The 25,631-nt window shown below is 37.6% G+C and overlaps 1 protein-coding gene across 1 annotated transcript in view; it reads left to right on the top strand.

Moving 5' to 3' along the window:
- Positions 1-25,631, top strand: part of LOC121517267 (voltage-dependent L-type calcium channel subunit alpha-1D-like) — a 53,305-nt gene extending 27,674 nt beyond the window's left edge. The window contains exons 25-45 of the mRNA XM_041798914.1: positions 853-1,011; positions 1,198-1,308; positions 1,690-1,767; positions 2,371-2,454; positions 6,150-6,278; positions 6,658-6,723; positions 7,750-7,841; positions 7,951-8,110; positions 8,210-8,337; positions 9,930-10,026; positions 10,120-10,222; positions 10,626-10,727; positions 15,213-15,349; positions 17,500-17,616; positions 18,043-18,482; positions 19,550-19,681; positions 19,839-19,990; positions 20,374-20,477; positions 20,678-20,812; positions 21,379-21,564; positions 23,684-25,631. Of these exons, the coding sequence (XP_041654848.1) occupies positions 853-1,011; positions 1,198-1,308; positions 1,690-1,767; positions 2,371-2,454; positions 6,150-6,278; positions 6,658-6,723; positions 7,750-7,841; positions 7,951-8,110; positions 8,210-8,337; positions 9,930-10,026; positions 10,120-10,222; positions 10,626-10,727; positions 15,213-15,349; positions 17,500-17,616; positions 18,043-18,482; positions 19,550-19,681; positions 19,839-19,990; positions 20,374-20,477; positions 20,678-20,812; positions 21,379-21,564; positions 23,684-23,986 (3,015 nt within the window). The 3' untranslated portion in view covers positions 23,987-25,631. The remainder of the gene's footprint in view (positions 1-852; positions 1,012-1,197; positions 1,309-1,689; positions 1,768-2,370; positions 2,455-6,149; positions 6,279-6,657; positions 6,724-7,749; positions 7,842-7,950; positions 8,111-8,209; positions 8,338-9,929; positions 10,027-10,119; positions 10,223-10,625; positions 10,728-15,212; positions 15,350-17,499; positions 17,617-18,042; positions 18,483-19,549; positions 19,682-19,838; positions 19,991-20,373; positions 20,478-20,677; positions 20,813-21,378; positions 21,565-23,683) is intronic.

The raw sequence follows: 25,631 nt of genomic DNA, 5'->3' as shown, positions 1-25,631 counted from the left end.
GGCTAGGTGTGGGGCTGCCCAAGTCAGGAGGTCCCGGGTCACTCGCAGTAAGCATGCAGACCTGGTGCCTTTGATGGTTGATGTTATATACCACTGTACTATTGTCCAGGCACACAAGGACATGCTTCCCCTTGAGGAATGGCAAGAACTGTCTTAATGCCAGATGCACAGCCTGCAGCTCGAGCACACTAACATGGTCTGAACAGGCTTGAACAGGCCACTGTCCCTGAACTGTTCAGTTTTGACAAACTGCACCCCAGCCAGGCATCTGTCAAGGACAGCTTCACGTGGGGCCAGAACAAGCCCATGGTTACACCTCTCTGCCATCTTTGGAGCACTGCCTCTGGCAGTCAGGAAGCATCACTTATTTTAGCATCACTGTACCCAATCATGTAGGGATGGTGCTAAACAATACATGAAACCAAACAACAGATGGGTTTTCTTTATTCTTATTTGGCCTGTCTTCATCTAAAATGTTTTTTTCTCCTTAAAATCTGGTTTCAATAATGTCATTTAGTTTTTGTTGTAATAATAATTCTGTTTTATTAGCTTGTTTTGGTTGCCTTTTTGAGCTCAGAACAGTCCGTTTAGTTATGCATGTGTAAGAATAATGTTATGTATTATTAAAGCTCAGGGCTGAAGGATAAATCTGTCTGACAAAATGGTAAAGCAGTGAAGAAAATAGAATTAATTGAAATGCATTTGTGTATGTTTTATCTGTCTTAAAGGCCATGGTTAACCCCACCCAGAGAAACCTTTCATTTTTAGCAGAAAAAAAGCATAATATACCTAATAGTGATTGTGTTTGTCTGTTTCTTCCTTTTCCTCCACCTGCTCACATCACCTGTTCAGCGTCAGTGTGTGGAATATGCTCTGAAAGCTCGTCCTGTGAGGCGCTACATCCCCAAAAACCCTTACCAGTACAAGTTCTGGTTTGTTGTCAACTCTACAGGCTTTGAGTACGTCATGTTTGTCCTGATCATTCTCAACACCCTTTGTTTGGCTATACAGGTATGATTTTGAGTAAAATTTACATTAACATGTTTAAGGATATGTCAGCTTTACCCTCACTATGCATAGGTCTTAGCCTAGACATGAATGTCACTATGTTTCTGAATACCATAGCATATATCTAGAGGTTAGAAATGATCAAAATTAAAAATACCCACACATTTGTCTCATAATGTCTCTTTTCAGCATTACGGTCAGTCTCATTTGTTCAATTATGCCATGGACATCCTTAATATGGTCTTCACTGGGGTTTTCACCGTGGAAATGATCTTTAAACTCATTGCCTTTAAACCCAGAGTAAGTTAATTCCCTTCTTACCCTCTGTTTTTCTTCATCTTCTAAATATTTGCACAATTATGTAAAACTACAATCATTTTTAATACATTATCTTGTTTGGAGTTATTTTTTCTTGATTTGGATTTCCCCTTAATTTCAATCCCTGAAAAAGTTCATTTTGTTATCTTAAAGCATGTTCATTTCCTTTAAGTTTCACCCTCAAATACAGTCTTCCTGCCCCTCTCAACTCCCGTTTTTTGCTCCCTGGCTGTGACCCCTTTCCAATTTATTTCTTATCTTCCTCTGCCAATACCACCTCCGTACCTCTTGTACTATCCCGCATCCCCCTCATCACCTGCCTTTTACTCTCCCGGTGCTGGCTGTGCATGCTGCCATATTCAGGGCTATGTTGGGGACGCCTGGAACGTCTTCGATGCACTAGTGGTGATTGGCAGTGTAGTCGACATCCTACTAAGCCAGGTAGAAAGAAGTTTGTGTGGGAACTTCTACATTCCTCTTCCTGCTCTTCTGCTGCACCTGACACTTTTTCCCTCCTTGAAAACTTTCCTCACTCTGCATCCCTCTTCCAAAGTCTTCCTTAGTATTTTAGTTTGCCCTTAGATAACTTCTGCTTTTGCAGAAAGTCTGTTGAATTGGTTGAGGACTTAATGGTTAATGAGCATCATACACCATTGTTACACCAGTTGATTGATTGGCTGAAAAAATGTGCATACCTGCTGCTATAGCTAAACATTGGTACATGATATTGTACAATACAATAAGCTGCTGCCTCATTCAACCAAGACCTTCAAAAATATTTGGTTCTAAACTTATTGTCCCCATCTAAATTATCCCACCACTGCATCAGAAAAGGTTCAAATTGGCTTAAGAAATGGAAGATAATTTTCAAAGATTTTTTTCAACAATGGAAGAGTCACTACTCTCGGACATTTTAATATTTCCTGTTTTCAATCTTTCACTGTTCACTTCTTTTTTATTCCTCTTCCTCCTTCCTTTCCTTTCTCGTACTGTTGTCCCTATGTTTTTATTTTTCCTGTGTCTTTGTGTTGCCTGTGCTTGCAGAACTATTTTGCTGATGCATGGAACACATTTGATGCCTTAATTGTTGTGGGTAGCGTGGTTGACATTGCCATCACTGAGATCAATGTAAGTAGTCATGTATCACACACATATATATATATGCGACTCTCCCCGGTAAGAAGGCCTTATTTCAGCATAGAAATTGCATTCAAAATATGAACCCCCCCTTTTCATTAATAATTATTGCTCTCTCCAACAACTTGAAAAAACTAGTTTCATGATATATTATGTAACATTTAGCTGACTTTTACAGTTTGACTCAAAGATTTAAATGTATTTTGAGTCTAACAGCTCTATGTAAAAAAACGCTGATGCTCCTTTCCCGTGTAAATAATCATTTAACTGTTAAGAAATAAAGGACAGTGAAATACGATTTTAACAGGGTGGTAGCATGTTCAGTAGTGCTTTAATTTCTTTGATAATCAGTGGCCAGTGTTTGAATACTGATTGGTATTTTTCTAGTATGCTTAGCTGTCCAGAGGGAAAATGCTTTCAAGTTCAGTACAGTTAACCTCTTTGTTGACACTGTCTTAAATGTTGTAATGTTGAGGAAAGATAAGATACAGGATTCAGTACCAGGGGAAATCCAACTGCTATGCTCAGAGAGGTCTCTCTGTAGTACAGATGACTTTGTTAGAATGGTGCCTATTGTGTATAAACCAAAAAGCTCCTTAAAGGGATACTTCATCATTTTGACAAATTCACCCATTGCCGTAATTCCTATAGTCTTAGCAATTGGTTCGTTACCTTCAGTTGTCGGTGCAAGCTATTTTTAGATCAGCGCTGCCGAGTTCGGACCTGCTGTGCCAACTCAATGTAAGCAGACGGTATTCCGGCTTTCCCTCATCAAACTCATCAAATACACAATCCAACAACTCCAAAACACTCTCGTGGACAAGTTGTGACCTGCACATTCACCACGCTATGAAATAATCATGGAACATTACGAGACGGAGATGTTTTAAAGCTAAATGCAGAGCAGGAACTTCACTCCAGACATGTCTGCTGCACTGCATCACTCTGCCCAGTGGTTTACTCAAGAAACAGTTCTGAGTATTTGCTTCATGTGTCGTAATGTTACATAATTATACGTTATTATTTCATAGCGTGGTGAATGTGCAGGTCACAACTTGTCCATGAGAGCGTTTTGGAGTTGTTGGATTGTGTATTTGATGAGTTTGATGAGGGAAAGCCGAAATACCGTCTGCTTACATTGAGTTGGCACAGCAGGTCCGAACTTGGCAGCGCCGATCTAAAAATAGCTTGCACCGACAACTGAAGGTAACAAAACTATTACTAAGACTATAGGAATTATGGCAATGGGCGAATTTGCCAAAATGTTGAAGTATCCCTTTAAACTCACTGGCACTGGAATTAAAGCTTTGGAAGGCATCGCATGGTTGAGGGAGAGATCCTGCTTTAAGCTGATGTCATACGTAGGTATAAACATTGTTCAATGTGTTTTTACCTTTATGCTAATAGTTTTGGCAAAATAGTCTTCCAGGTTGGCCAGCTGAAATTTCCTGCAATCACAAATCCCCCATGTAGGTGGGCACTTAGCTGTTGACTGATGGCAGTCATCAAGTAGACCAGTGCTGTGTTAGCATTGGCATGTGAAGACATTTATACTGCTGGGATAATAAAAACCACAAATCTTCATTTAAAAAGGGTGGCATATTACTGATATATTTTCTTTTCCATCTTTCAAGACTCTTTCTGTAGGTGCACCACTTGTTATCTGTACAGTCTTCCCCTTCTACTCTTACCGGAGTCCCTGTCCTGTCACGTATGATATCAGGAACTTGCATTCAAGGAAATAAATGGTCCCTGTGGCCCACTGTTTTCTGTGTTTCCACAGGGGCTTTAGTCCTGGGATGATCCCACAAATCAGGCATCCTGACACAGCCAGGTTTCAGGAAGTAATTGATATGATTAAATGACATCAGACTATTTCAAAGAAAGAGTTGATGTCAAGGATTTAAACATTTTTTTAAATTAAGATATTGTTTTTATGATCTACACTTTTTTTACTTATACTTTGACATATTGTTAAGAAGGGTTTGAGTCAGGGAACAGATACAGTCTCTCTAATTTATAATATATAACTATGACCTTGTCTCTGTGGGTGCTCAGTCATCCAGCTAATGTTTATCCTAAACTTGATCCAAATAGAGCAACTGGACTTGATTGAGTTTGTTGTGGATGTTTGGGCTTTTCTCTAAAAGTTGTCTTTATCTGCCTTTGTCAACCATTAGAATGATGTTCAACTGAGAGTTGCTGGTAGGGTCACTGAACAGGCCGCCAATCAAAAACATTCAGCACTGCAACCCATCCCTGGTAGTTTAAATAGCATATTCTGTAATCTTGGAAAAAAAGGGAATAAATACAACTAATTTTAGATAAATACAGTGTGTATGTGTGTGTGTTTGTATATATATAGTTTTTTTGTTTTGTTTTGTTTTGTTGAGGTTATTGCTGCCAAAGGAGGGTCAACCAGTCATTAGCCTAGGGGTTCACATACTTTTTCCACCCTGCACTGAGAATGTTTACATGTTTTGTTCAATAAAAACATGAAAACATATCATTTTTGTGCAGTATTAGTTTAAGCAGACTGTGTTTGTCTATTGTTGTGACTTAGATGAAGATCAGAACACATTTTATGACCAATTTATGCAGAAATCCAAGAAATCCCAAAGGTTTCACATACTTTTTCTTGCAACTGTAGACTTTCGTAGGGAAAATTTTGTTTGCCATTGAATGTTTGCATATCACCTCTGGTGTGGTTGCTGAGAATCAGTTTGGAGATTTGAAACTATATTGACTATGGTTTCCCAAGATAGTAAAGCTGTTTATGTTTGTAATTACCTTTTGAAACTAAAGTTAAAGGCTGAGTGATATTTGTAAATGGTTTGGAGCTCAACAGCTATTTTTTTTACTCAAATTAATCTTAGGCTTTTGGCTTTCAAGTTGGAAACTGTTCCTGTTTTCAAGGTGGTAGTGGAGCCAGGGGTAAGATGAAACCCCTCTTTATCTAATACAAGTCCCCTTCCTATTTGTGATTATGAAAGTCAAATATCAAGATGTATTTTTTGGCAGTTTTTTCTACTAATAAATACAACTAATGTTAAACATTGCAATGCTTCCTGTCTCGCTTACTTGGTAAATTTCAAGATTTTAGTAGAAGTCTTGTTGGCTGCATTAGTCTTTATCATCTGTTTCCATCTAAATTATCTTGTTTAAGTGTTTGATGTCCTTGCACTGTATCGAGTTTGCTTTTTTTGTGAAAAGTCTTGTTCGATTATACTAAAACAAAAGACATTTCACCTTCATCTTGATGATCATATACATTTTTGAAAGCCAGATTACAGTTAATCTATCGTTTGCTTTTTGTCTGTATGGATTTTGCCTGATGCCTGCTTTGAATCAGCTATCTAGAATCAAACATGTTTGTTCAGGTCAACTCAGTCTTTCATGGTTTTGTAAGAACATAGATACACAGCAATCATATTAACTGTCATTATGCAAAGTTACAAAATAATCACAAATGGGAAGATTTCACAGAACTTTCATAAACTGTTATTTCACTTGTTCAATACTAAACTAATTTATTGATATAAAGAATGCATGTATGGCTGCATGAAAGAAAAACTGGTACTGACATTACCACTAACTCAGCAACAACAAGGAAAATAACTCACTCTCTGTTTTCCTTTCTTTCTTTCTTCTAAATCACCAAACCACCTCCATATCTCCCACTTTAGAATACAGAGGACAGTGCTCGAATCTCAATCACCTTTTTTCGCCTGTTCAGAGTGATGCGGTTGGTGAAACTGCTGAGCAGGGGGGAGGGCATCAGGACTTTACTGTGGACCTTCATCAAATCTTTTCAGGTGAGAGTGGAAACTTATGCAACCAATTAAGATCTTTCAGAATTTTTTCAGAATAAGTTTTATTCTGAAAGTTTAAAATAAATTTCCTCCCAGGATCTGCAGACATATTTCTGTTTTGTTTTTTTTTTTGGTATAAATCACAAAAAAAAATGTTTGTTTGAAAAAGCAGTACCCTCTGTTTTGGCTTTACAGCTTTATAGATTCTGCAGCCTGATGAATAAAATGACAAAAATGTAAAGTGTTATTTTGAAATAGGTTGACCTGCTCTACAATTTGATTAGGATGCCACTGGTGTTTTTAAGATCTGACTGATGGCAGGGTGTTCTGTTGTTAGGTTGCCAAGTGTTCTAAGTAAGCTTCTACCTCTTTTTACATGCAGGCTCTTCCCTATGTTGCACTCCTGATAGCCATGCTGTTCTTTATCTATGCTGTAATTGGAATGCAGGTAATGTGGTATTTACTTAAAAAAAACCCTAACCCATAACTGAAAGAGACTAACTAAGACATAGTGTTTCATAAATTACAGTTCAGGTCAAGCAAGTTGGCTGGTCAATCAAGCACAGCAAATGGTCAACAAAGCAGTTTTTGGTAGTTGTGGTAGTGTGGGTAGGTGCCAAGTCCAGGTCCTGCTGGATAAGAAAAACAGTATCTTTGTAAAGCTTCTTAGCAAATGCAGCATGTAGTGTTTCAAAATCTCATGGACTGCTGCATAGACCCTGGACTTGATAAAACAGACTGGACTAACAACAGCAGATGACATGGTACCTCAAACCTTCACTGTGGAAACTTCACATTGGGCTTAAAACCATGTCTTTTGGGCCTCTCAGATCTTCCTCCAGACTGTGTGACCTTGATTTCCAAATCAAATGCAAAATTTAATCAATACCCCCCACACACCACCACCTTTCCATGATCCTTTGATACAGGACTCTGAGAACAGCCTTCCTTTTTAGCAATGACTTAACCTCCTTGTTATGTCAGTGATTGTCTCTTGGACAACTTTAATGTCAGAAACCTTTTCTAGGACTATAGTTGTGTAGATTGAACCACAGTGAGAGAATAAAGGCCCAGTAAACATTTGCAGGTGTTTTGAGTTAATTAGCTGTTAAAGCTTTTTTCAGGACTGAAATAACTGACAAAAAATGTGACCTTTCCACAATATTATAAATTATGAGATAGTGGATATTTTTATTGTTTTTGTGAGCTGTAATCATCAAGATTGAAACAAAAACGCCCTTTGAATTATTTCACTTTGTATTTGCTAAATCTAGAATACTTGAAAGTTTAACTTTTTGAATTAATTTGGAAAAATGAACTTTTTCATGATACTCAGATTCTTTAAGATGCATCTGTATGCTGTTGGTATAAGATTTATTTTGTAACAATTACTCATCCCTTTTTAAAACGTCACTTCCAAAGTTAAAGAATGATTTGTTAATTTGAGTAATCACATTACTTTTTGTACCTGTAGGTGTTTGGAAAAATTGCCATGGTGGATGGAACACAGATAAACCGCAACAACAACTTTCAAACGTTTCCCCAGTCTGTCCTTTTGCTCTTCAGGTGTTTGATTGTCTGTTAAGAAAAACGATCATAAATCATACATGCATAAATGTGAAAAAAAATCCCCTCTTCAGTGTTTCTAATTAATACTCTTTCGTACCTGTGCTAGGTGTGCTACTGGGGAGGCCTGGCAGGAGATCATGCTAGCCTGTCTCCCAGGAAAGTTGTGTGATTCAGAGTCAGACTACAACCCTGGAGAGGAAAGAACCTGTGGTAGTGGCTTTGCCATTATCTACTTCATCACCTTCTATATGCTATGTGCTTTTCTGGTAATTCTCAGACATTTCACTGTTCAGTACCATTAATGTTTGGGCAGCCTGTTAATGTATCATGGGTGGTACTAAAAATGTTGCATGCTCTGGTTACAGATCATCAACTTATTTGTAGCTGTGATCATGGATAACTTTGACTACCTGACTCGTGATTGGTCCATTCTGGGACCACACCACCTGGATGAGTTTAAAAGGATCTGGTCTGAATATGATCCAGAAGCCAAGTGAGTACTCAGTACCTTACAAAGGAACTTTAGATTATTATTATTATTATTATTATTATTATTATTATTATTATTAATATTATTATTGATTATAATAATATTATTATTTTATATCAAATCTGACTCTGAAAAAAATTTGACACACTTTCTGAAATAAAGAACTGATCTAGTTTTACCCTCTCCATACAAAAATAAACTCAAATAGTTAAAGGCCAAGGTATTCATATCACCAGAGAATATGAAATGACCAAAAAAATCCTAAAATTAGATATCAGGATTTTATACATTACACTAGTCAATAGTTTTACAGTTTGTTACAAATTAACCCTTTGTTTTACATTCAGTGTCTGTAATATATGTTGTTATTTGAAATTTCTTCAAACCTACAGAATGTTTTAGATTTTAATTTCTTCACTACAGCCGTTCCATTGGCATACCTCTCTATTTGAGATACTTTAATGTGGCACTTAGCCTTCTGTATGTCTGTCTTTGAATGTGACCACTCTGTTCTTCTTCTAAAGCCTAGTTTACCGCCCATACTCTTCTCTACAGCCAGATAACAGGAATAGCAGGCATAATAACTTCTCCTGCTCCTCAATATGCTCACAATCTGACAACAAACTGGGCATAGGCAAACAGCACATTGGCAGATGTTTCAAAGGAAATAATACCATAAAATCATTTGAACTTGCATTTCCTATGATGATGTTCTTGTCCCTTTAATTCCAAAATTCAACATAATGAGATTATCTCCCCAGTGTATTGCAGTCCTCTCTGGCATTTCACTAGCTAAATCAGCTACGTGAAAACTTACACAGTTGAAACTGAAAATTTGGCACTGTCTTTCTGCTACAGTCTGGGTGAGCAGCAGTGGCAGCATCTAGATTATCATAATCAAAAGGTTGATCATCCTTCAATGCTAGGAGAAGTTTTACTTTTTCTTTGACATTAGTGTTAGAAATGCAAACTGGTATTTGTTTTTATCTATATTGTATGTCTCAGAGCACTTACCATTTATTGTCAACATTTAATTTCGTATGATATCTCTTTTATTTGTGAAATAATTATTAAAGAATTAGCTATGCCTTTTGTTTTTTAATAAATCCTTCATTTTCAATCAATTATAGAATGTTTTTTATTCCAACAAATTGGAGTTGAGGATGTTCTTTAGACTTTCATTAAGCAGCTACACCATGCTGGCTTGCAGAAATATTAGCCATTCCTCCAATTATGCATAACTCAGATCTTTATCTGAACTAAAAATGAATGCGTTCTTGAAAAAAAATACCCCTTACACAGTGGAGGCTCATTCAACTTGACTTATTCCAACCAAAATCCTTTTCAAACCATGCTGTTAGCATGATCATCTGCAGAAAAGCAGCATTCTAATGTCTTCTCCACTTCTGCCATTAGCCTCAAGTGGACACTTGAGGGACTGTAGGGACACGTCCAAAGAGACATGTCTTCAAAGGAGACATGTCTTCAAAGGCAGTGATCCAACTGATTATCTGGTATTCTTCATGAACTCTAGTGGCTGTGAAGACTTTGCTCAGTTGTAGGGTTGTTTTTATTTAAAAGCACTGTATTGTCAGGGGCAGGATAAAGCACCTTGATGTGGTTACTCTGCTGAGGAGGATCCAGCCACCGCTGGGCTTTGGTAAACTCTGCCCTCACAGGGTGGCCTGTAAGGTATGTTTCTACGACTTAAGAACATATTAAAAATCCACAACCCCTTTTTTTTAAATGTTGTTTTGTTAATGTGTACCTTGAAATCTGTTGCAGCGTCTTGTGGCAATGAACATGCCCTTGAACAGTGATGGGACAGTCATGTTTAATGCCACCTTGTTTGCTCTAGTTCGCACAGCTCTAAAGATTAAGACTGAGGGTGAGTCTGACTATCAGCATCAATATCTGCAAATGTATTGGTCTTTTTTGTACAGATTGTCACTAGTTTGTTGGTTTCCACTTTTGGTGTCGTCATAGGTTGTGGTATTAGAGGTAGAGGGGTAATTTAGAGGTTTACAGATCTTGAAAACTTTGAAAAGTTGAATGTAACAAAATTAGACAGGGGGTTTATTGTTTAAGCCAAAAACCCAAGACAGTAACCAAGTCTATATACCCAGCTGAAAGAGGCGCATATATAATGCAACCCCATGCACTTTATGTAGAAGCACTGGAAAGAATGAAAATGAAAGCCATATGTCTTTGTGTGTCTGTTAGATTGAAAAAGATCAAAATAATACTTTTAGTCACTAGGTTTTAAAGTAACCATCTCTGCTATCCCCAAGGTAATCTGGAGCAAGCCAATGAGGAGCTTAGAGCTGTGATAAAGAAGATCTGGAAGAGGACTAGCATGAAACTGCTTGACCAAGTGGTACCTCCTGCAGGCGGTCAGTGGTTATCCCACACATAGGCCTTCATGGGGAACAGTGAATCACAAGTGCCAAAGTAATATCCATTTTACAAGGGGCAAAATGTCTAATTATTAATATATTTCAATAACAGCACACATTAATCAAGTAAAACTCATCCTTTTCTGAATTAATTAATATTATTGCAAGGTTTAAACTATTGGAATCTCATTTTTGATGTTTGAAAAAAATATAATTGGTAGCGTCTCAACAGTTCTGCCCTTGCTCCCTTAAAAAAAACACTGGACAAATAACTGCAATTATTCATTTGATCACTGATATTTAAGTCAGTTGATTAAATGCATTCCTTAATTCTAAACCTAACCCAGAAACCTTTCACTTAGCGATGCCTTCCAATATGAGATTTTAATGTAAAAGGGAGACTTTATTTTATGTTTCTCTGATGTAACTGTCATCATGAAGTAAACAAGCCCTTTCCAAACCATTCCCAGGTCTTGGAACACACTTCTTCACACAAGTTCTTACTGTAATATGTTAACTCTTACCTGTTTACTTCCTCTCTCTGCCTCACTGTGTAATGTGGTGTCAGTGGGTCCATGTCATGTATAGTGTAAAGCATTTTGTGTCAAAGGACGACTGAGTCATTGAGTTTGAATGACCATGTTTAATATACCCTTGTCCCACTGTGTACAGCTTCTGCTGTGTCCATCTCATTTTTTCAGTGCACTTCTATGTTTTTAGTGCTTTAACTTTCTATGTTTAACAACTTTCCCAATGTAATTCAACTGCATGTATTAGCATATTAGTTTTCTAACTCCCTTCTTTTTTATCTTTTCTACCAAGCTTCTCCTTCCAGAGCTTCATCTGCATCCAGTAGCATCATTAGTTATTGTTGGCTGTCTTCCCTTCTCTTTCCGCTCTCCTAAGCTTTCTGCAGCAGTTCTGTTTTAGTATGGTGGCATGATACTACTGTTACCTCTTCCCTAAAACCTGCCATGAGAATCTACCACAGTTATAGAAACTGATTTTACAATGATCTACCCAAGCCAGGATGATGCATTAAAAAGAAAGAGGGAGAATGATGTTTTAATATGTTTAGTGAAATGTTTGTTTTCTTTACATTTAAAATTTAAAAATGTATGTACCTTATTGGGGGGCTCCATGGCAGGGTTTAGCGCTGTTGCCTCACAGCAAGAAGGTTCCTGGTTTGCTCCCAGGGCCTTTCTGTGCAGAGTTCGCATGTTCTCTCCATGCATGCGTGGGTTCTCTCTGGGTACTTCGGCTTCCTCCCCCCATCAAAAACATGCTTGTTAGGTTAATTGGTGACTCTAAATAGGCTGTAGGTGTGAGTGTGAGAGCGCCTGATTGTTTGTCTCCGCATACCAGCCCTGTTACTCACTGGCAACCAGTCCACTGTGTACCCTGCCTGTCGCCCAATGACAGCTTGGATATGCTCCAGCCCCTTGCAACCCCAAATAGGATAAGCGGTGTAGAAAACAGATGGATACCTTATTGGTCTCCAAAGGGGAAAAAGGTGTTTTGAAAGATATGCTACACACTCAAAGGCTTAAAATTATTTCACATTTGTTTACATTTAAAAATCTGTATTAGAGACTCAGTGAATGAAAATGTCTCATGTTCTTTCCATAGTATGTGCATTGCATTCATAAAGTTTTCAGACCCCTTTCATTTTTGTCAATTTTAAAATGTTGCAACCTGGTGCTACAATCATTTGAGTTCATTTTTTCTCTCGATAATCTCAGCACTAATAATGACAATGTGAAAAAAGAATTTGATAAATTTTGCAAATTTATAAAGATAAAACACAGAAATATCATAACAGAAATATCACATTAATGTAAGTATTCAGACCCTTTACTCAGTATTTAGTTGACAGCGATTACAGCATTGAGTCAAGCTTTGAACACCTGGATTTTTTTTTTTTTTTTTTTTTGCCATTCAGGTCAGATTGGATGGGGACCATTGGTGGACAGCTATTTTCGGGTCTCTCCAGAGATGTTAAATTTGGTTTAAGTCAGGGCTTTGGCTGGGCCCCTAAGACGTTCACAGAGTTTTCCCTAAGGCACTCTTGTGTTGTCTTGGCTGTGAGCTTAGGGTCGTTGTCATGTTGGAAAGTGAAACTTCGGTCCAGTCTGAGGTCCTGAGCTCTGCAGAACAGGTTTTCAATTAGGATATTCTATACTTTTTCTTCATTCAGCTTTTCTTTAAGCCTGACCAGTCTCCCAGCCCTGCTGCTGAAAAACACCCCCACACCATGATGCTGCCACCACCATGTTTCACTGTTGGGATGGTAGGTGATGAGCAGTGTCTGGTTTCCTGCAGACGAAACATTTAAATTTGATGCCAAACAGTTCAATCTTGTTTTCAACAGGCCAGAGTACATCAGTCCACTATGCTCTTGGGAACCTTCATTGCAGCAGAAGACTTTTGTAGCCTTTTTGGAGCCTTCCCCAGACATTTTTAACTACCTTGTAACAATTGTGTCTCTGAGCTCTTCAAGCATTTCCTTTGACCTCATGGCTTGGATTTTACTCTGACATGCATTGTCAGCTGTGAGGCCTTCTATACAGAGGTTTTTGCCTTTCCAAATCATGTCCAGTCAATTGAATTTACCACGAACAGACTCCAGTCAAGGTGTGGAAACATATAAGCAATGGGCAAGAGAAATGGGAGGCACCTGAGCTAAGTTCAAGTGGTTTTGCAAAGGGTCTGAATAGTTATACCACTGGGATATTTCTGTTTGAAATTTGCACATATTTCTAAAAATTTGTTTCACTTTGACATGATGGGGTACTGAGCGTAGATTAATGAGAATAAAGATAATTTCAAATGATTGTAGCATCAGGCTGCAACATTTGAAAATTGACAAAAGTGAAGGGGGTCTGAATACTTTCTGAAAGCACTGTATTTTAATGAAAGTATTAAGATAAGCAAGTTTTGACTTTAACAAAGAAAACAATCTGAAAATGAGATTGTGACATCACACTACCAGTGTGGACCAAAACATGGCAGCCTCCTGGTGAATTTATAAGCTCAAACTTACTCAAAATGCAGATATTTAGGATATCTTGTGAGTTTTTTTTTTAGTTCAATTTGCATTTTAGAGAATAAAATATTTATCCAACAAGATGAACTTCTCTGATCATACAGGGTTCCTCTGTTAAGAAAAGCAGGCCACAACCAAAGGAACCTGTATTTCCTACTCAGTGGAAATAAGCTTTCATTTTCACATTAGGCCTCCTTCCCCTGTCTACTTAAGCAACTTTGTAGCTGACTGGATCGAACTTATGCTTCGATGGCATACCTGCATGGCAGACAATATGTCACAGCTTTCTAAATGTGGCTTTATGTAGTGTGTGTGAGTATCCTCAAGAGGTTAGCGCTCAACCAGATCAACTCTGCTCCTCTGAAGCCTTACTTCACTGCCTTCGTGTGCTTTCTCCTCCCTACTTTATGTTATGGGTCTTGTTTTTGTCCTAGGATACTAGGACTGGAATATATAGAAATAAAAAACAGTTCTGCTTGTCTCCAAATCTCTGAAATTATAGAATCTAAATTATTTTAATTATAAATATTATCTAGCATTTATGTGATATAGTAACTGGATAGGTTCATCTAAAAATATAGAAATATTAACTGGCTGTTTAATGCAGTTGTTAATTACTGTGATAATTAGAAGTCATTGGTTTAGTATTTTACATGAACAACTGTGTGTATACTTTCTTTCAGTGTGAGAGAAAACTTTTTTTTCTTAACCACATGTTTTCAGAAATGGAGCAAGATAAGAACTGCAGGTGTAGATATAATCTTTTTTGTCTGTTTGAAAAAAAAAAAAACACTGCATGGGTTTCAGTATGCATTCTGTTGAGACATTTGCAATTTTACAGATTTGACATACTTTGAAAATTACATGAAGCTCTGTTACAAGAGTTCCTAAAGATTTTATGCATTAAATTGTGATAAATTGTGCCAAATGTCCAGGTTAGTCATAGCATTAATCGACACATCTGAGTATCATCTTTCATGAAACTCCAGTTATACTGTATGTCTGTTAATTGACTTAAATCTGTTCACTTAATTGTAATGATTTTACTTGTTGGAAACTCAGAGAACAACAAACTGATAAGGATAAGAAGGCACACTGACATAAAATACACAGAGGCCAATCAAACACAGGTGTGACTAATAAGACAAAGATGGACACAACAAAACTTAAGTTTGTAGGAAAGCAAAATGTAACATGAAACATTGTTTGAGTGTAAAAAAATACACAGGGAAGTGAGAAACATGAGAGTGCTGAATAGAGAAATAGGAAACACAAAAAATTAAACTGAGAGTAGTGAAATGTCTAGCTTCTCCAGAGGGTAAGAAGTTTGTAAGATTTGTCAGAGGTTGCCTTTTTTAAAAAAGAACTTGGGAAAGAATTCGTAGACATTTGGTATTTATCCTAGAGGCTTTTGTGTGTCTAATCTGTTCACTTAGATGACGAGGTAACAGTGGGGAAGTTCTATGCCACCTTCCTGATACAGGACTACTTCAGGAAGTTCAAGAGGCGCAAAGAGTTAGGTCTTCTGGGAAGGCACTCATGGGAGAGACTGAACACCACCATGGCTTTACAGGTCAGTTATATACTATAAACTATGCTTGTGTTCATGGGCATCCTAACATTTACTACACTCAATTTATCAAATCCAGTTTACTGGAAGAGTTAGGCCGGCATAAAGTCTTTGTTTTGTCTGTTTTGTCTTCAAGTCCTTTCTTAGGTCCCCTGTAAAATTTTGCTTAGTAACAAAAAAAAAGAAACCCTTTGTCGTTCAGATTTAACAAAGACATGACAAGAAGGTCTCTGCACCAACCTTTAGTGGGTTTTTTAAGTAAATTTAGAGGGTATGCTCCTAAAAATAAAAGCATTCAGCCCAACCCACTACCTGCTAACTAACTATTTCCAAGTCAAATCAGGAACCACATGGAACTGCTGCACGTTAGATCTGCATCCTGACCTGTGATTTAACACAATGGCCAGGTCAAAATAGGTCAAAAACACAGAGGCCTTGGTGAAAAATAAAACGCTTCAAAAATATTCAATACAGCATACAATTGTGCCAGTATTGTTTTTGGAGCAAATCAACTGTACCTGTCCTGCTACTTAGGCTAATGCCACTACTATTCTCAAGTGCCTAATACAATCCATCTTAAAAAAATACTGAAATATACTTTTAATGTAAGGGGTTTCACAAAAATATACCATTAACTATTTAGGAATTACAGACATTTTATTCAGAGTGGCTCCATTATCATTAGTTGACAAGTATTTGGACAATTAACTGGAAAGCAGTTAAATGGTCAGGTGTGGTCTGTTACCTCATCATTTCAAGCCAAATCAAGCAAATTTAAAGGTCTGATGATGATTTAGTGATTTGGTAATTTGTAGCTGTTTGTAGCTACCGAAATTAAGTCGAAAGAGGTATCAAGTGAAGGAGGCCAAAATAATTCTGAATAAATGAAATGCATTCATCAAAGACAGAGCATGAGTGGCCAAATTAAGACTTTGGTGCATTCTTGAAAAGAAAGAATGTGACGTAGGCTCAGAGAAATGAAAGACCTGGAAGGCCAGAAGATAACTACTCTGCCTGATTGCAGAATCCTTCTCTTGGTGAAGAAAAACCCTATCACAGCATCTAGACAAGTCAAAAACACTTTGGAGGCAGTTGCCATATCATTGCTAATGTGTATAGTCAAGAGGTGTATTCATGAACGTAAATACAAAGGCTTTACAACACGGTGCAAACTGCATTTAAGAACAGGATGAACAGATCAAAATTTACCAGGGAACATCTAAAAAAAAACTTCCCCAGGCCTAGAATCGGATTCTTTGAACAGATAAATCCAACATAATCTGATACCAGAATGATGGGAAGAGAAACATATGTGGAAGTTCATGATCCAAAGCCTACCACATGATCTTCCAAGCAGATAATAAGGTATGCTTTGGCAGAGTTATGGCATGGGCATATACAGTATGGTTGCCAATGGGATGGGCTCACCGATGCCTATTAATGACAGTGTTGGATAAATTAATTTTGAAGCATAATGAGCTGTACTCTCTTCTCACATTAAACCAATTGCTGCAAAACTGACAGGAGGGCACCTTACACTATAGAAAATAATGACCCAAAAGATACTGTGAAAGCAACCTAAATGTTTCGAAAGGTGAATAAATAGAATAGTCTTAATTGACTAAGTCACCTAAACTCAGCCCCAAAGAGAAAGCTTTTTAGTTATTAAAGAAAAACTAAAGAAAGAAATATTCACAAACATGCAGCAACTGAAGGCGGCTGTAGTAAAGGCATGGCAAAGCATCTTTAGGAAGGAGACATAGAATTTGGTGATGTCCTTTGACACCAAACTTCAGGCATTGACTGTAAAGCATATTCATTGAAGTTTTAAAAAGTACTCTCATCTATAATTGTTTTTTCAAATACTTATCAATTCCTAAAAATCGAGGTAGTCTGAATTAAATGGCTGTAATTCCTAATTGGTATTCCATATTTTTGCGAAACCCCTTAAATCAAAGTGATAAGTCTCGCCTCAAGTCACACCTTGACTGTTTTATTTTGAATACATTGTGGTGGTGAAATTAAGCAAAATTACAAAAATTGTGTTACTGTCTAAATACTTTAAGACATATCTGCATTCCAGTATCTTCCAGACAGATCAGAATGAAGAAAAAAATGTGTTTGGTTTGTAGTATTGTCATTTCCATTTACAGGCTGGCCTGCGCACGCTGCATGATATTGGACCAGAGATCCGCCGAGCCACATCATGCGACCTGCAAGAGGAGGGGCTTGTAGATCCAAATGCTGAGGAAGAGGAGGAAATCTACAGGGTATGCCTTGAAGATTCTCAGATTTGAAAACCTAGATTCTTAGGTTGTTTTTTTGACATCATATACTCTGCTGACGTGGTAGCAACAAGAATGCACACTTGTTGAAACCTTAAGGAAAGGTAAAAGAAGAAAATGCCTTGCAACCAAAACTCATCGACCACCATGACTTGTATGGATGAAATTGTAAGTATGTCTAAAATAGACATACTAACAGTCCATAGTTAAGCCCTGAAAGGGGAGTTTAAGTTTATCTGAGAAGATGCCTGTAAATGAAATATTTCAAAATTAATTATCATGTTATATTTAAGGGAATGATAGAATAGGGTTTGATAATGGGTTTCTTTATTTCCTTGTACAAAAATTTAAGAACAGGTAATTCATTTTATTTTTCCATGACAGCTTTTATTTGTCTGTTTTTTTCTGCAGCGTAATGGCGGTCTTTTCGGAAACCATGTCAACTGTGTCAGCGCGGATCATCCCAGCTACTTTATCCCAACCACTGTCACTCAACGTCCACTACTGATTTTACCCTTTTCAGTCAGTGCCTCCCATGAAGCAGACAGGAGAGCCAATGAAAATGACAGAGAAGACACAGCAACTAATTTGTCACCAGTCCAATATAATAATTGTCATAGTCCCCATCTGTGTAGTCATGAGCATTGCATTTCCTTTTGTCAACAATCACCAGTACCCTCTAATGCCAACCTCAACAATGCCAACTTGCCCTCACTTCTCTCCATGACCAGTGGAAGGCAGCAGGAGTGTTTACGGAGGCAGTGCCATCCGTCGTCAACTACAAAAGGGATTTCAGTAATCACCATCAACAAAGGTGTGCAAGACAAACCTCGGAATTCCAGCTCTGCAAGGTGAGTTGCTAACACCACCCCTGTCCTTAGAGCTAGACAGTGGGCACTACCAGCTACCACATGGCTAACTAGTTCTGCATTTGGAGGAATGTAGACTTAGCACCAGTTAACATTAGCTTGCTTACTTTTGTCAGTGATGGTTCTGGACATGGGGAATTGTGTTAATTACAACCTTATCTCGTAGAGGAGCTTTGAACAAATCAGAGGTTGGAGTTATTAGACTAGCTGAGAGAGATGTGACCAGTCCTAGTGTCTTGTACCCTGAAGTCCAAATAAGTTCTGCTTGACTTTAATAGGTGGGACTAACACATTGATAAAGTGATACATTTGACTTTCATGATAATTGTCCTGCAGATTATATACTTAACCACTACTTTCTCAGATTAAAATAAAGCTGTCCCTTAATGTTCCAACTGAGAGCAGCTTTTGACCTCCATTCATACAGCCCAAAGTAGATTAGTTTCTTATTTCTTTGAAGTATTTTTATTAAAAAAAAAAAAATATATATATATATATATATATATATAATTATTATTATTATTATTATTATTATTGTGTTCTTTTTTTGTTTTTTTGTTTTAGTTTGGAATGACTGATGGTTCTCCTTGAACGGTTTTCCTGTTGTGACGAAACCCTGGCATTATGCCTGGTCTAACCCTCAGTGCCTTAATGCGGTTTTTCTTACCCTATGTAGTGGTCCATAATGGTTGTACAAGGAGGAATGTACAGGAATGAAAGATTTTTTTAGCCTTATTGAACTGTTAACAAGCTGAATGAAGGGCCCTGCCATTCCACAGGAACACAAAGCTGAAAACAGCAATCCCAGTGGGTTTGACACTTTTTAAAGAATGACCTTACTCATGGATATAATTAGTTTGAATGTATTTGCATCTGCTGTGTTAATGTTAAAAAGGTCACATATTGTACCCTTTAAAAAGCTGTGTCAGGGTAATGCAACTAAGAACTGTAAATGATTAAACACATTTATGACATATAATTTCTTGTTTCTATTATTGTAAAAATACTTTATTGATCAGTTTCTTCATGTTTTGACTTTATTTCCATAGCAATGCCAGATCAGAAAGTGGTACTGGACTCTGTCCCACAGCTCTCCAAGACAATTCTGGTGGCAGGGAAAGTAATGAAGGATCAGGAGAGTACTTCAGTGAGGAGGAGTTTCCTGAGGACAGTTTCACAAGGTATCGGTACCAACTCAAAATTTATCCCCTTGAAATTTTTATTTTGATCATAGCAACTTTGATCAGTACAAACTCTATAGAAGAATTCCCTTGTCTTTGTCACTTAATTTCTAAAAAGGCTGTTGCAAATATGTTTTATTTTATTACTGTAATGCAGGTTGTCCTACACGGACCCCCATAGTATAGAAAGAGACTCTGACCACGATGTTTTTAGTGGTGACCATCAGAATGATGATGATGATGACAAGCAGCCAATCTTCCAAGGTAGCAGACGCTCATCTAGAAGGTGGCTTTTACCATCACCTCAAGGTAGTATGCAGCAACATTAAAACTACAATTTATTTTTGATATTTTGTCGAGTCTTTGAGATGAAGTAAGAGTCAGTCATAATTAATGCATTATCACTCTGTGATAATCATTTTTGGGCTCCTTTCTGGTCTACTTTGTTTCAAATATGTTTTGAACATATCAATAAACTGGGTTTACCCATACAGAAAGGAACAAACAAAACTGAGTTACTGTCTTTAGATTTGCTTTATTGAATTTCTAGTGAATACCCATTATGGTAAATTATTCTGTCCCAGTTCTGTGTTATTCTATCATTATAGGGAAAAATAGCTTTGTTTTTGAATACATGTAGCAGAAATGGAGTCTAAGGAGTGACTATTTTTTATCTTTGTGGGTCCTTTCAGCCTCCAACAGACCAACGTTCAGTTTTGAGTGTCTTCGCAGATTAAGCAGCCAGGATGAGTCTCCATCCTGTGCAGCTCTTCCACTTCACCTGGCACAGCAGCAGGTACAAAAATAACTTTATCCATTTATGAGCAAAGTGAAGTAATGACTATGTATTCATTTATAACACCCACATGCAAATACACTTATACACACATATTCAAAGCCAGGAATGGGGGCTGTAAGGGCCCTTTTTTGTTTCTGCTTCTTACCTCAAAAACATGGTGTCTAGTCATCATCATAAACTCTGAACTTTAATCTCAGGTAAAGGCAGTGGCCGGTTTTGATGCCAAAAGAATTCCCCACCTGTCCCCGGCAAGGTCACTGCACTCCTGGGCCCCACTTTCGGCCCCACCCATCAGCACTGACTGCTCACACTGCTACACACCTCTCATACAGGTTTGGTTCACTAAGACAAAGAAAACTCATGCAGCACAGTTTGTTTAAGATTAATACCTTGGATGAAAATTTCAGAAAACAAACGTAATTTTAAAGGAAGAGTGCTAGAGTGTGAAACAGTTATGTGTCTCGATCAACTGAAAATAAAACATGTATGGCCTATTGTAATAGGGAATTTCATGGTTGGACATCACCAGGTGATGCTATAAATAGGGCTCATATGTTTTACAAGGTGCCAACTTTATCAAACTGCTCTGCGATTTTTTTCTGGTTAAGGTTAAGTGAAATAGTTTTGTTAGAACTTACCAAGTCTGTTAGGACAAGGGCACAACTCTTGTTTATTCCAGAAGACTTGTGTCAGTAAATTTTAAGGCACATCAGACCATTTCATTTGATTCCATTAAATTTATGTGTGTAATAGTATTGTTTATGGTATTGTTTATCATTTGACAGCTGATAGTAATGAGCCAATCCAACCAAAGTATGATTTGTCAAAAGTCACTGATTAAGATGCTAAAAAGAGTTTGAAAATAAGCAACTTTGTATATGTTTTTGCTTGGGCCAAGGTGGACTGGCGCAGTTCTGGCAGCATTGGCAGCACCCCCGGAACAGTGAAGAGGAGTTTGTGGTATACGGATGGCCAGAATGGCTCTCCTAGTCACAGCCACTCTCCATCAAGTGTCCAGTTTCCTGCAAAGAGCTGCTTGCAGTGCCTGCAGAAGAAGGGCAGCGCTGACAGTCTAGTGGAGGCTGTGAGTACATAAACAATTTTTTAATGTCCAAAAACTCCAAAACATTAGGACCCCAGTCTATATAAATGTAGCACAAAAAGAAAATAAGTTAATGTTTGGTAGATGATTTTTTTCTTCTATTGTAACAATTCCTCTTGTCAATAAATCTTATTTAGTTGGAAAGCCTGTTTATTTCTCTTGGTGCCACATTTGTAAGGAACATGCATTTGTGGGATGAGCAGCAGAGATGACTATGGGGGTTGCACCCACAAAAAAAATTGTCAAATCTTCTTTGCCAGTGCCAAACTACTTTTCTGCCCTTGACATTTGCTTGGTGGATTAGATGATTTAAGTCTGAGGAAACAAGACAATTGGCAATTTAACTATTTATTCATGTAACAAACCAGATCCTCAGTAGCGTGGGGAAGAACCATACACAGCCACAACAGCCTGGCACTTCCTCCTCATGCTGGTCACTAGCCTGGTCACACACTGCTGTGAGATGGCATCCCATTCTTCAACCAGCATTTGTTGCAAGTCAACCAACGTGGTTGTGTTGGTCACTCTTGCATGAACAGCACACCCAAGCTGATCCCACAAGTGTTCAATGGAGTTGAGGTCAGGACTGCTGGCTAGCTATTCCATCCTCTGCACTCCCAAATTCAGGAAGTAGTCTCTGATAAACCCTTGTTGGGTTGAGCATTGTCATCTTGGAGGATAGAGTTCAGTCCCAGACTGTGGAGACTGTGGGGATTGTGTGGGCTTACCACTAGTTGCAGAATCTCATCTCCAATATCTCTCTGCATTGAAATTGCCAATCAGGCACCTGAGTGTCAGCACCTGGGGGTACCAGAAGCTCAAAACAGAAGTTGTCAGTCAGTTCTCAGTTGTCAGGGAAGGGTAAGGTGGTATGCAATCACAGACCTAGGTGTCTTAAAATTACCCCCAAAGAGATAACCATTAGAATATTGAACAACAACTGGAAAAGGAAAACAAACTAAAACACAGTGGGAGAAATCCCAAACCAAAGCTCCCATTTTTAATAGTACTGAGTAAAATTGAGGAACGTATGTTTGATCCGGCTTGTGACACTCTCACTGGTTGTTGTGGGTATTCTGTTAGAAGCACTACGACCTAGAATTGTAAATATCAAATATGTTTGATATTTGGGATCTGGGAGGCTATGACGTGATCTGGAGCAGTGAAATAATTGTTTTGACACCACACACCAGGATTATTCAAATTGTCGTTTGCGTAGACACTTGATTGTCCATGATAGTCGGAGAAGGCAAATCTTTCCTCAAATCAGGCTCAAAACCCTGTCGTGTGTGGCCAGCCTCAGTGAGCAGCAAGAGTGAGTGCCTTCACATTAGTAGCAACAGCAAAATTATCTGTTTGGTATTGGCAGAGAAGATCTGGAAAATTTTTAATGGGTGCAACCCACATACTCTGCTGTTCATCCCCCTATTTGCATGTTCTTCACAAATGTGGCACTATTTAAGAGGGAAATAAACTGGCTTCCAACAATATAACATTTATTGACAAGAAGCATTGTTACAACAAAGAAATCATCTACCAAACACTGATATATTTTCTTTTTGTGCTAAGTTTATTCAAAAATTCAACTGATATGTCCATGGAGACTACCCAGAATTCTCTGTGAGTCACAAAAGAGTTTTAAATGTTTTTGAGGAGAGCAAGAGTTGTTTTTAATCTCAAATTCCCCCCTATACTTGTTTTGATCAATTGATCTTATCTGTAAATGTTGAAAGCGGTCACCATTGCCAATATGCCAACACCAAAAATTCATCTAACATATGGAAGCTATTGTTTCCATTAGAGTTGAATGGATAGATTTAATGTAAGTATAGTTTCAGTATATTATGTGCTGTGCTATATGAGAGTTTAGAGCTCTTGCTAAGATCCAACGCTTGTCCCCACTTGGGCCTCGAAGTATACAGTGTAAAATGCAATCAATACACCTGCTATAACACTTAAATTCTATAAACCATAGATTGAAATTTAAAACATAATAGGTTTCAAAGAGCACAGCTGTGTTTTAGCTTTCAGCACTTGCCATTTGTTGTGATTTTAATGCAAACATGCATTGCCTGATATTTTCACTTGTTTTCATTCCTAGGTGCTGATCTCTGAAGGTCTTGGAAAATATGCCCGGGACCCCAAGTTTGTTTCAGTGACCAAACATGAAATTGCAGATGCCTGTAAGATGACCATTGATGAGATGGACAGTGCCGCCAGTAACCTTTTGAATAGCAATATGGGAAATGGCAGCAATGGAGGAAAAGAGAATGTGACCTCAGACACAGCTATCGCTTGTCTTAAAGACAGAAGTATCTGTGAATACAGTGATGAAGAGCAGTGCACAGCTGTGAAATATGAGGAGGACCTAACTGATGAGATGATATGTATCACATCACTTTAAAGGCAGTTACATGTCCGTTTTTTTAGGGGTTTTTCCAGTTGGATTTTTATAACTTTTTGAGAATGAGATAATGTCACTGCTCAAGTGCATCCTGCAAAAGACAAAATGTTAAACTTGGATGGAGAATAGAACTAAGTGCCTTGTTTTCACAGTGTGGAAAGAGGGATTAATATAAGATGGACTAATATGATGGTTAGGAATACCAGAAGGAATCAGTCTACCTGCCAGCCTGTCTGTCATTCAGCAGGGATTAACTTTTTTTGCTATTTTATATTATATTATAAAGAGTGGTTTACAGCATTACAAAGCCAAGTGTGACTGTTAGAAGGAAACACTGGTGACAGACTATGAGTGTAATTTTTATATTCTATGAACCTTGGAAACAGCCTTAGTTCTGATCTGTCACAGGTCCAGGTCAATAACATTATATTTTGGTCACCCTGACTCAGATAATACTAGTAATGTGATAGAAAAAGACTATATGAAGTATTTTTATGCATTTCAGCTGTACTCAGCGCTTACTAACATACATGCTGATTAAAAAGCCATCTAAAGAGGCAGGTAAAGTATGAATGCAGGAGCTGCTCTGGGATCACAGTCCAGGGTTTCAGGTTTAAACACTGCCTGCTATATTACTTGACTTAGAAGGAAATAACATATCAATAAATAAAACTTTTTTCTAAGTCATATCATTGTTTCACATGGACAATGCTGTGTTACATAGAAAACACTGTGTATTTCTTTCTTTGACCAACAAACAGAGAATGGGTCCTCACTAACTGTTAGGAATATATTTTCCTCAAAAAATATATTTATAGAATATGGAAAATGGAATGGGATTCTACAATATCACAAGCCTTTAACAATTTTGATTTTGTCATCAAAATCATTGGAACTTTAGAAGCCATTTTTTACTGAAATAAAAAAAAAACAAAAACACTTAAAATATGAAATTATTAATTCTACTAAGCCCTGTTGTAAACTGCTGTATGTCAGGTTAAGACAATAACACAAAAGTGTTCACATTTAGAACGTTCTTCTATATAGACCCCAATGTTTTATTCAGTTCCTTATCATTGAGATTCCTGCATCATGGCAAAACAGTCTTCAGGCAAGATTTTTCTGTCTCAACTTTTTATTTTACGATTCATTCAAGCCATAACTTCCTCAGCAGCTTAACTTTAAATTAATTTGGTTCTGAGGACTGAACCTCAAATTTTACATGTTTAATGAGCTCAGCAGTTAACAATAAGAACTATTTCTCACACACCATAGCATTGTTTAATGATTTTTGCTACACTGGTACAATAAAAAAAGCATAAAGGAAAAATGTGCTTTTTTATTCGTGATAATATTTAGTTGATCATTTTGATCGTCATTTAGTATTTTTGAAATTAAATTCTAGGTATTAGCTGTTGCTTGTTATGTGTTGGATTTCCTCTTCAATTGCAATATCTGTTTGAGTGCCCATGTTGTCAAAAGCAGCTGCTTTCTGTGAGGGGGTAAAACATCAATCTACTCACAGATTTGAAAAAAGTCTCACCCGCTGTGTGTCACATTTGGCCAAACCACTGTTTATCGCTGCCAAATACAGAATCACTGCCAGCTGTAGTAACTCAACTGCTTTTATTGGAATACTTTTCAT

The sequence above is a fragment of the Cheilinus undulatus genome, linkage group 11 (genome assembly GCF_018320785.1).
Source record: "Cheilinus undulatus linkage group 11, ASM1832078v1, whole genome shotgun sequence".
NCBI lineage: Eukaryota > Metazoa > Chordata > Actinopteri > Labriformes > Labridae > Cheilinus > Cheilinus undulatus.
This window is presented reverse-complemented; position numbering and strand designations above follow the sequence as displayed.